Raw genomic sequence first — 10,883 nt, 5'->3', positions numbered from 1 at the left:
ATTTATTTACACTTTTACCGAGTACCCGGGTACTCGATCGGAAAAACGTCCGAGTAACCGAGTATTTAAAATTGACTGATTTGACATCCCTACTTTTAAGTGATTCAAGATGTTATTGACAGGTCCAACAACTCACTCAGTGGTCAAACATATATATTTTTATGACCGCTGACAGCTCGGTAAAACATAGAAATGTTAGACTTTTTGCGTATTTAGCTGGTCAGCAAATCATTTTTAAACAAAGGTATTAGCAAATATTTTTATACTATGTGCTAATTTTTTGTGACCTACCTTTTTATTTGGATAAGTCAACAAGTAAATATTTTTGTACCAGATTTATTTCCGATTGACTATGTTTAAGTTTATTTGTCAAATTAAATAATAATTTTTTAGGGTTTGCAAACTGTCGTAGATGGGATAATCAAAAGTCATGGCTGAGGGAGGAGGTGATGTGGGAGGTAACATTAAATCTTTTTTCATTCTATATTGCTGAGATCTGACTTTCAGCTAACACAGGTAGTTGTCATGTAAATTTTTTTTTAATCCAGTTTATTTCTTTGTGCTAAAAATTTTATTTTTCAGTTTTTCTAATGATACTACATGTATATAAGGAAAAAATATATTTCCCAACAAAACTGTGCCCATGACATATAATGATCAGAATCAATATAATTTAAAGTCTTGATTTGCCAAAAAATACAGAAACTGTAACTGTTTTGTAGCCTACATCAAGAATTAGAAAAAAATGCTGAGGATGTTTTTTTTTTTATTTGTGATAAATTAATGATATTTCTGTCATTTGAAATAAAACTGTATCTAATTTCTTTTTAATGGTTATTGGAATTATCTGCAAATGTTTAAAAGAAATCAATTTATACAGGTTTGAATCTTGTGTTGATTTTTTCAGTGGGTTGATTTTAATTACAGATGACCCAAAGGATGTAATTAGGAGGTCATTCTTGTCCATCAAAGAAAACCTTATCACTCATGGACTGCTGTTGGATGAACTACTTCAGTGTTCTGTACTTAGTGATGAGGAAAAAGTAGATTTTAAAGATTTTAACGAAAGGAAGATCGGCAAACTACTTAAACATGTCATTACTAAAGGAGAAGAAGCATGTAGAAATTTTCTGGAAGTCTTAAAAAATCCGGACTATGGAATCTTTCAAAAGTTGGAAGAAGTTCGAAGAAGAGATTATAGTGAGTCTTATACTGAGTCTGAGTGTTGTTAAATTGACCCAGCAATGGGCTATTCAGATTGTAAAGATCTGTAGAGACAAGTGGTGGACAAGAATAATGAAGTAATCTTTGACTGATTTGAGTCTTGGTTAAATAAAATGAATTTCTGTTTTCTTTCTTTTTAGCTCACCTGAGCGGAAGGCTCAAGTGAGCTTTTCTGATCAAAATTTGTCCGTTGTCTGTCGTCGTTGTAGTCGTTGTTGTCGTCGTCGTTGTCGTCATAAACTTTTCACATTTTCACCTTCTCCTCAAGAACTACTGGGCCAATTTCAACCAAACCTGCCACAAACTATCCTTAGGTGAAGGGCATTCAAGTTTGTACAAATGAAGGGCCATGCCCTCTTCCAAGGGGAGATACATGTAATTATGAATTAATGAAAAATTAATGGCATCTTTTAAAAATCTTCTTCTCAAGAACCACTGGGCCAGGAAAGATGAAACTCATATGGAAGCATCCTCAGGTAGTGTAGATTCAAGTTTGTTCAAATCATGACCCCCGGGGGTAGGGTGGGGCCACAATGGCCGATCAAAGTTTTACATAGGAATATATAGGAAAAATCTTTAAAAATCTTCATCTCAAGAACCACTGGGCCAGGAAAGATGAAACTCATGTGGAATCATCCTCAGGTAGTGTAGATTCAAGTTTGTTCAAATCATGACCCCCGGGGGTAGGGTGGGGCCACAATGGCCAATCAAATTTTTACATAGGAATATATAGGAAAAATCTTAAAAATCTTCGTCTCAAGAACCACTGGGCCAGGAAAAATGAAACTCATGTGAAATCATCCTCAAGGTAGTGTAGGCTCAGGCTTGTTCAAGTCATGACCCCCAGGGGTAGGATGGAGCCAAAATTGCAGATCAAAGTTTTACATAGGACTAGATAGGGAAATCTTTAAAATTTGTCTTCTCAAGTGCTTCAAAGCCATCATTAGTGATATTTATATGGAATCATTCTCAGGTAGTTTAGATTATAGTTTGTTCAAATTATAACCCCCAGGGATAGAGTGGGGTCACAATGGGAGATCCAAGTTTTACACTAAAATACATAATATTTAAAAAACTCTTTTTCTCAAGAATAGCAAAGCCATGATTAGTGATACTAGTATTTATATAGAAGCATCTTCGGGTAGTGTAGAATTAAGTTTGTTCAAATCCTGATTTAAATTCATTCAAATCATGGCCCTTTGGGGTAGGGATGGAAACAATGGGGAATTAAATTCAAATTCTTATGAAGTTATATCTATAGGAAGGAAATGTTTAAAAAAAATCTTTTTATCAAGAGCAGCAAAGTAATATGCTGTATTAATATGAAGGCATTCTCAAGTAGTTTTAAATTCAAGCCCCCCCCCCCTTCAGTAAACTTTTCAGTTCTGATCTCATTTGTGCTTTTTCCTAGCTGATTTGCTCAGGTGAGCGATGTGGCCCCTGGGCCTCTTGTTTATCATTATTTATGGTTATTTACAGTGACAGTTGAAAGTACAGTAACCTTAAACAAAAACCAGCTAAAGAGTAAACATGAAACTCTTTTGGTGGAACTGGAGCCATCCAGCATTTCTGATTTCCTGTTTCAAGAAAAAGTTTTTGACATAGACACCCATGATGAAATAGATTATGAATGTAAAAGGATCGAAAAAGTGAAGAAAATACTGAAAAATTTAGAGAACAAGTCTGAAGAGTGCTTGAAAGTTTTTGTCCATGGATTAGAGATCACAAAACAACAGCGTATATTGGAGGTCCTTCAGAACCAAGCACGAGAAACAGAAAAAGGTTTGTATGGCACGCCAAATTCACAAAAATGAGATAAACCTAGTTTCACATTTGATAAACTAGGTTTTTCGACTGTAAACTATAGCTTACAAACCGTAAACTATAGTTAACGATTCGTTAAGTATAGTTTTCATCTGTAAAACTATATTTAACAGTTGTTAACTATAGTTTACGAATGATAATCTAAGTTTATCTGTCTGTAATATGCGTTAACAATAGATTTTATTGATAAACATAAATTCACGTTTGTAAACTATAGTTTACAATCGTAAACTATAGTTAAGAGTTGTTAATCATAGTTTCACAAATCGTCAAACTATATTTATCAGATCGTTAACTATAGTTAACGGTTTGTAAACTATAGTTTACAAATCGTGAAACTGTATTTATCAGATAATCTATGTTTTGCAATCGCAAATGATTGTTTTCAGTGTTTAGTATAGTTTACGGTTGTGAAACATAGATTATCACGTTAACTATGGTTTACAGATGTAAAATATAGATAAACGTTGTTAACTATAGCTTACAGTCCGTAAACTATAGTTTACAGTCCGTAAACTATAGTTTACAACCGATAAACCTAGTTTATCGATTGTGAAACTATGATTATCTCATTTTTGTGAATTTGGTGTGCCATGGGTTTGGTTTTATGGTTTTAAAGCGTAAAGTGGGCTTTTCTGAGTGAAACATTTCTTTTGTTAAAACAGCAAGATAATGAATAAAAAAATAATACACTTGTATTTGAACACCCCTATGCAAGTTTGTTCATACCACAATTCTTGAGACCATCAGAGGCATTATGAAAATTTTATAAGTTTGTATATACTGTAAGAGGTAATAAGAATACACTGTACTATTAACTGTAAATGGGGAAAATAATGTGTTGTAAAAGTTATGAAAGCAACGTACAGTATGTCTCCAAATAAAGTTACTGTATGATAGCAAGGCAACAGTTAAGGTTCATGGACTTCTTCGAAAATTTTTAAGACAACATGTATAAGATTTAACATCATTTTCTAGGGACATGTTTGGAGTGTGTAACCTTAAATTTCCGAGGAATTAGACGAGATCTCCATTTTGAGATGACATCTGCACATCTTTATGCAGCAGGAATCATTCAATCCAAGCCTACCCAAGAAAGTACAAAAGAGCGGGGCATGCTGGTAAAAAGTGCAATGAAATCCAAAGAGAGGGGATGTTACAGCCTTCTGAAATATTTGGAAGATACAGAGGAACATACGTTTCATACAGCACTCAATAAATGGAAGGAGAGAAAACGAAAAGGTATGAGCAATGAACATTTACAATTCCCACTCGACTGCAAAAGTGTTTGTTCATGTTTCTAGGTACAGATTACACTGAACTTAGTTGCATCCTTAGATTTAAAAAAAAAACAAAAAACGTCACAGTACTTAAGGAATTGGAGCACTACAAGTAATTTGTACTACATGTATATCAAAAAGGGCTTATACAGTTTTCCTTTTGAGATCTTTAACTTTTTCAAAAATTTTTTGATGCAAATTAATCCTTCACTCGTTATTTTATCCAATTTTTATTTTCATTGGGTAGGACGAAACCCAATCAAGAGACGAATCCTTGAATCAGAGATAAAACGTTACAAGAATCAGCTAAAATCTGAACTCCAGCCCAGTGATTTAAGTGACGTACTCTTAGAGGAAGGAGCTCTGTCTCCATATGAACATGATGCATTGGAAGAAACTTCAAGTCGCAGAATGAAAGCAGAAAATTTACTGTCTCGCATCATTCAAAAAGTGTCGCAAGAGGTACTGGACAGTTTCGCTTACGCGCTTCAAGTTACCGGTGTGGACTTCGAGGAACTCATTAAAACAAGTGATGAGGAAGAAGACATAACTTCACGTAATTATGAATATCTTTTAATTTACAGTTGGCATATATTAGAACACTCAAAATTTAACACAAAAACGTCATGAGCCATTGATTTAGCTGTAATCATACATTGATGTTATTGGAAATTATCTTCTGCATGTATTTTTTTTTGTTATCTAATAGAGTGTACATAATTAAGGTGCCATGAAGAATCAGCACATTAGATCATCTTAGATTCTATTAAATATGATTACTGTATAGGGGATTAATTTCACTGGTTGTGATTTTCACGTTTTTCTCTCATCTGACACAATCGCGGTTTCTTGAATTCGCGGAATTGGTACATAATAAAAGTTACCTCCCTTGTCTATATCCGTTTATCCATATCATAGCTACATGTAAACGATATTGATCAGCGTTATGACTTTATTTCACGAACAACGGGGTAGGCTTAAATAAAATGATTTAGATTTGATATAAAAAAATTGACGATTAATTAAAACAAGTACAGTTATCAAAAGTCCTTGACACTAAACATCAAATGTCTTTCCTGTATGCTATTACAACGAGTGCGTGTACACCCTCAGATCTTCGATACAACGCAACGAATAAGCACTGGATGGTAATGAATGTGTTAATGTTGGAAAGGTCGACGAAATATCCTTCCACATCTTCAGTAAGTTCTATAGTTATTGGATTGATTTTTAAAAAGCAAAATTTCGATGAAAACTCATTTGCATGCATGATAAAGCAGTTACTGTAACAAATACACGTGGTATACCTAACATTAGTTACGCACGGATAATCAAAACCCACGTGTTTTGATTGATGAAACGTAGCGTTGGCTATTAAAACAGCTTGTTTAACAAATACATGTTATTATCTGCCGATTTGAATTTAAGTAAAGAGTGATAATTAAATTAACTGAATGACAAGTACTACTCGTAATTACCGGCCGGAATGACCATGTACTGCGCATACATGTTTATAGCCCTATCGTTGTCTTTTCTCAAATTTCCTGGAGATTATTGAAAATTTATTCACTGTTTCTTGAATTCACAGATTTATTTACACCGTGAATAAAGCGAATATTAACACCGCGAGTTATTTTCCCCCTATACAGTACCTCTAATTCAACTACATTTTTAGCATTTTACAATAAAATATTTAACAAGTAGAAAAAAAAGTTCAAAGAATTAGAACTTAGAAAATTATTTTATGTATAAATTGTATTGTAGAAAATCCAGCAATCAGACTTGAGGCAGTAGGAAATCCTCAAATTGCAGGTAAAGCTGGCACAGAATTTTAGAATGCATATTATTTTACTGTCACTGTAAGTTACTAAATTAAAATTTTAAATTCATTTGACATTTGAGACAAAGATTTGAAATAATATTTTTATTTATAGATTTTCCAGGTGGACCCTTACATATTTATGTCAAGGTACAAGAGGAGCGGGACCCCAACTCCCAGGAACTCATTAAAGTTGTTACAGTCATCAATGATAATCCCAATGTGAGAATCCAACTTACGAATGAAACACACATGGCAGTGAAAAATGCTACCTCAGGATCAATTATCATTCACCTACGACCTTTGACCGATGCTGCCATAGATGACTTTGTGGCTGAGGGTGGAGCTCGGATACAATCCGTGGTGGAGTCCTTGTTAATGCGGATAGGAACAGAAAAACTCGATGGTCAAACCCTGAATGTGGAAGTCTCAAGAAAAGATTTAAATCAGGAAGAAAAGGGTAATGATTTAAATCTTATGATAATTTTTCCCCAAACTTTTTTATGTTTATTTTAGAGTTATAGCTAATTAGCTATGACAGTTATCCAAAACAATAGACTCAAGGGCTTAGCATTGCAGAGATAAACTGGGTCAATGTATCCTGTGTCCCAAGAGCCCATCAACTGAAAAAGTAGGATTGTGACATCCTGAGGTTCATGATATTAAAAAGAGCTATTCTATCATTTGAGCAAATAACTTACATTAATATAAATTTCTTTGCTTCTTTTAAATTTAGAAATTCGATCAAGAAAACCTGAAGATGTGATGTGCAGAAAAATAAGGGAACAATGGCATATTTTTACTGATGAATTGGAACCCTCTCAGATGGTCACCTATTTCATGAAAAGAGAACTTTTCAACGAATCTGATAGAAAAAAGATCGATGAAGCTAAAGGCAGGAAGAGAAAGATAGAGGAAGCCCTACATATCATTATTGGTTTTCCCGATGACAAGATGAAATCTTTTTCGGAGTTTCTGCTGTTTATGGATAGAAAGGATCTTGCTAGTCTTGTTGATGTTAGCAAGGTAGAGGATATTCACAAAGAAGCAGGTTTGTATTATAACATGGGGATAGATTTGTGTGAACTTTGATACCCGGTACTTCTTTTAATGTCTATCCAGATGTTATATATAAACATTACAAATTTCATTACTAGATATTTTAAAAGGTAGGATTCTTCTCTGGTTTCTGACTGGATGAAACATTTAAAGTATATTTGCTTATATGTCTTATATATTGCGGTGTAAGGAATTTAAAATACCATATTTTTCTTTCCTCATCACAATTGTACAGCTTTAAATAGAAATGGTAAACTGTGTTTGAAAACTAGCAGGGACTATATTTTTGGTGGAATGGTGGCGTATGAAAATATCTTTTTTTCTGCCTCTCAAAATTATAATAGAACAATGAATTTTGGTGTAATTTTTACACAATCAAAGACTTTGAGACATTTCCAAATGTAAATTAAATTAATAATGAGGGACTAAACTTTCAAAATATATCAAATAAATATGATTTTTCAAACAAACTAGAACTTTGTTAGCGTTTAAACGCTTCCTATCAAATTGCAGATTTGAGCCAAAAATCCATAAAAAGTATTTTTTCTCTCTTGGTAAATTATCAAAACTTTTTGTTTTGGTATCATTTTGTACATTTATAAGACTACTTTATTATGTGTGAAAATAAGAAAAAGTTAAATATAGGAAGCATATGAAAATAACTAATATATCCTAAAAATAAGAAAAACAGAGAAAATTCGGATTAGCCAATATCCAGTTAAGTTAGATTATTTATGTAAATTTGGTAATATCATGCTGTAGACCTGATATAGTAATATGTTTTTATGCAAAAAGAACAATCATTAAACTTTTGAAATAGAAGTTGGTATCGCATGATTAGCAACAGTTATTTTTTATTCTTAATGTCAAGGATATAGATAATATACTTGACCTGACGTTGCTTCTAATATAAAACGGTCAAATTTAATTTCACTGATACTATCACTTACTGATGTTGTCTTCTTGATTCTGTGAAAATTTCATTAATTTTTAAATATTAGAAATATGAGAAGAATCCTACCTTAATTAATTTATAGTTAATTTTTACCAGTCTTGGGACCATATAAGTAAGACACCTTTCATAGGTCTCCATTGATAGATCAATAACAGATATCAATGTCTTTTATTTTGGCTATAACTGTGCACATAATACCTGGTACTTCAAAAATAAACTGAAATATTAGGTTGATGAACAGACAATATGTCATAAATCATTGCACCCCAGCCAAAATGTCCCCAAAAGTGGATGATCCTTATATTCTGAATTTGTTTCATTTTGTCTTGAAGCATTTTATTTTCTTTCAGAAAATATCAGAAGAGTGGTTTTAGATCATTTTAATGAAATACAAGATGAGATTGAGTCCAGTATTATCCATGAGACATTTGAGAAGTTTCCACATATACAGAAGGAAATATTGAGTGGTTTTCTGGCCAGTTCAGGAAAATCAAGAAAACAAAGAGTTTATGATTTTCTCATGTTTGTCTTGGAAAATGATGATTTTGTCATAGAATTTAAAGAGGTTTTGAAGCGAAGTTCTATGGAACAATTTTTAAAGCCCTCTCAAATGGAGAAGAGGAGAAGACCTAAATTAGATGCTCCAGGTATTTACGATGTTTTTTGTTTTCAAAAGCTGGTGACACAATAGTAAAGGTTACTTTTCTGATTGTTTGTCCAATAATCATCACTGTATTAGCATAAGCAACTTCTTGTTGATTTTAATGTTATCAGACATGGACCAGCTCTACACAGAATGTCACCTAATGGTATTTATTAAGAAATCCAATCTCTCTTTTTAGTTACCAGTTACAAAACTCCATCTGAACCACTTAAAGGAGATCAGCTTTTTAAAAGTAGATACATTATTCATACCAATAAGGGTAAGTTTGAAATACCAGTTAAGTTTGAATTATTAAATTGACATTAAAACCCAATATTTTGTTTATACAATGACCTCAACATTGAGTATTTTTATACCCCCGCTCCGAAGGAGAGGGGGGAATACTGTTTTACCCTTGTGTGTCTGTCTGTCCGTGTGTCCGTCCGTAACAAATTTTCGTTGCAGTTTTCTCAGCAACTACTCATCACAGATGCTTGAAATTTTAACACAATCTTCTCTGAGGCATGCTATATGGTGGGATACATTTTTGTTTAAATCCGATGTCAACTTCCTGTTTGTTTGTACATCTGTCCGTTTCATACATAACAAATTTTTGTCGCAGTTTTCTCAGCAATTACTCATCAAAGATGCTTGAAATTTTAAAAACAATCTTCTCTGAAGCATGCCATATGTTGGGATAAATTTTTGTTAAAATCCGATGTCAGCTTCCTCTTTGTCTGTACGTCCTTCTGTTTCATACATAACAAATTTTCGTCGCAGTTTTCTCAGCAACCACTCATCGTAGATGCTTGAAATTTTAACACAATCTTTTCTGAGGCATGCCATATGGTGGGATTCATTTTTATTCATATCTGATGTCAACATCCTGTTTGTCTGTGTGTCTGTCCGTTTCATACATAACAAATTTTCGTCGCAGTTTTCTCAGCAACTACTTAATGTAGATGCTTGTTTTCTCAGCAACTAATCGCAGATGCTTGAAATTTTAACACAATCTTATCTGAGGCATGCCATACGTTGGGATTCATTTTTGTTCAAACCCGATGTCAACTTCCTGTTTGTCTTTGTGTCTGTCCGTTTGATACATAACAAATTTTCGTTGCATTTTTCTCATTAACTATTCATAGCAGATGCTTAATTTTAGTACACTCTTTGTTGAGGCAAGCCATATGGTTGGATTAATTTTGAAACGAATCTGATGTCAACTTCAAACTTTTCTGTGCATCTGCCTGTAATTGAACTTGTGTAAATTAACATGATAGTTGTTTATTTACATCAGAGCAGGGGGTATTACTAGTGAGCATTGGCTCACAGATTTGTTAAAACTGATAAAAAGAAAATAAATGCTGTTAAACATTTACTTTATATACAGATCCTGTCTTACTTTGTCCACATTTTCTTTGAGACAGTAAATGAATTTGCAGGCAGTTATTATTAATATGTACAGTGATATTAAAATAATATTTGTGATATTAGTATACCTGTTTTTTCATCTCTGAGGTGCCAAAGTTAGCACCTCACTAAAAATACATGTACCTGGTATACAGTGTGATAATGATAATATGAAACAAGATATAAGATCAGTTATGGGACAAAAAGAATAAAAGTACATTTCATTTTCACTTAGTGACAGATGTACAAAGCAAGGAATCGAGTTCCTTAGAAAAAATAATCAGATCCAAAGAAGAAGAGCCACAGCCATCAAAAACGGATAGAAAGCACCTGCCATTTTTACCCAAGGGAGACAAAGCATTGTCTGAAAAGAAATTTGTGTCCAAGTCATTCCTGGTGGATCCAAATGAATCAAAGCCAAGTAAACAATAGTTTCTAAATGTACAGTATTTTAATAATTGTATTACATGTTTTTAATCCCACATTGACCTATATCTTACATCCATTTTGTAGAGGAGAAAGATGTGGTGGTAGCTATAGACTTTGGAACCACTTACTCTGGCTTTGCCTACTCTTTCTCAACTGAGCCGTCTCTAGTAACAACACAGGAATGGAAGGCAGAATCGGCGGACAAGTCCTTTATGTCACTGAAGACCCCCACCACGCTTC

The 10,883-nt window shown here is 33.3% G+C and overlaps 1 protein-coding gene across 1 annotated transcript; it reads left to right on the top strand.

Annotated features, from left to right (window-relative positions):
- Positions 1–378: 378 nt before the first annotated feature.
- Positions 379–10,877, top strand: LOC134262252 (uncharacterized; the record flags this gene model as incomplete). Its single annotated transcript, XM_062744629.1, has 12 exons — positions 379–458; positions 928–1,200; positions 2,704–3,006; positions 4,027–4,290; positions 4,576–4,884; positions 6,093–6,140; positions 6,263–6,607; positions 6,884–7,198; positions 8,512–8,808; positions 9,004–9,084; positions 10,450–10,635; positions 10,728–10,877. Coding segments are annotated over exons 1-12 (2,599 nt in total), but the record flags the coding sequence as incomplete, so codon positions are not given.
- Positions 10,878–10,883: the final 6 nt, after the last annotated feature.

The sequence above is a fragment of the Saccostrea cucullata genome, unplaced genomic scaffold, assembly GCF_032062105.1.
Source record: "Saccostrea cucullata isolate Sc308-1 unplaced genomic scaffold, CSIRO_AGI_Scuc_v1 ctg15462, whole genome shotgun sequence".
Taxonomy (NCBI): domain Eukaryota; kingdom Metazoa; phylum Mollusca; class Bivalvia; order Ostreida; family Ostreidae; genus Saccostrea; species Saccostrea cuccullata.
The sequence above is the reverse complement of the archived record's forward strand: the minus strand, read 5'-3'. Positions and strand labels throughout refer to the sequence as shown.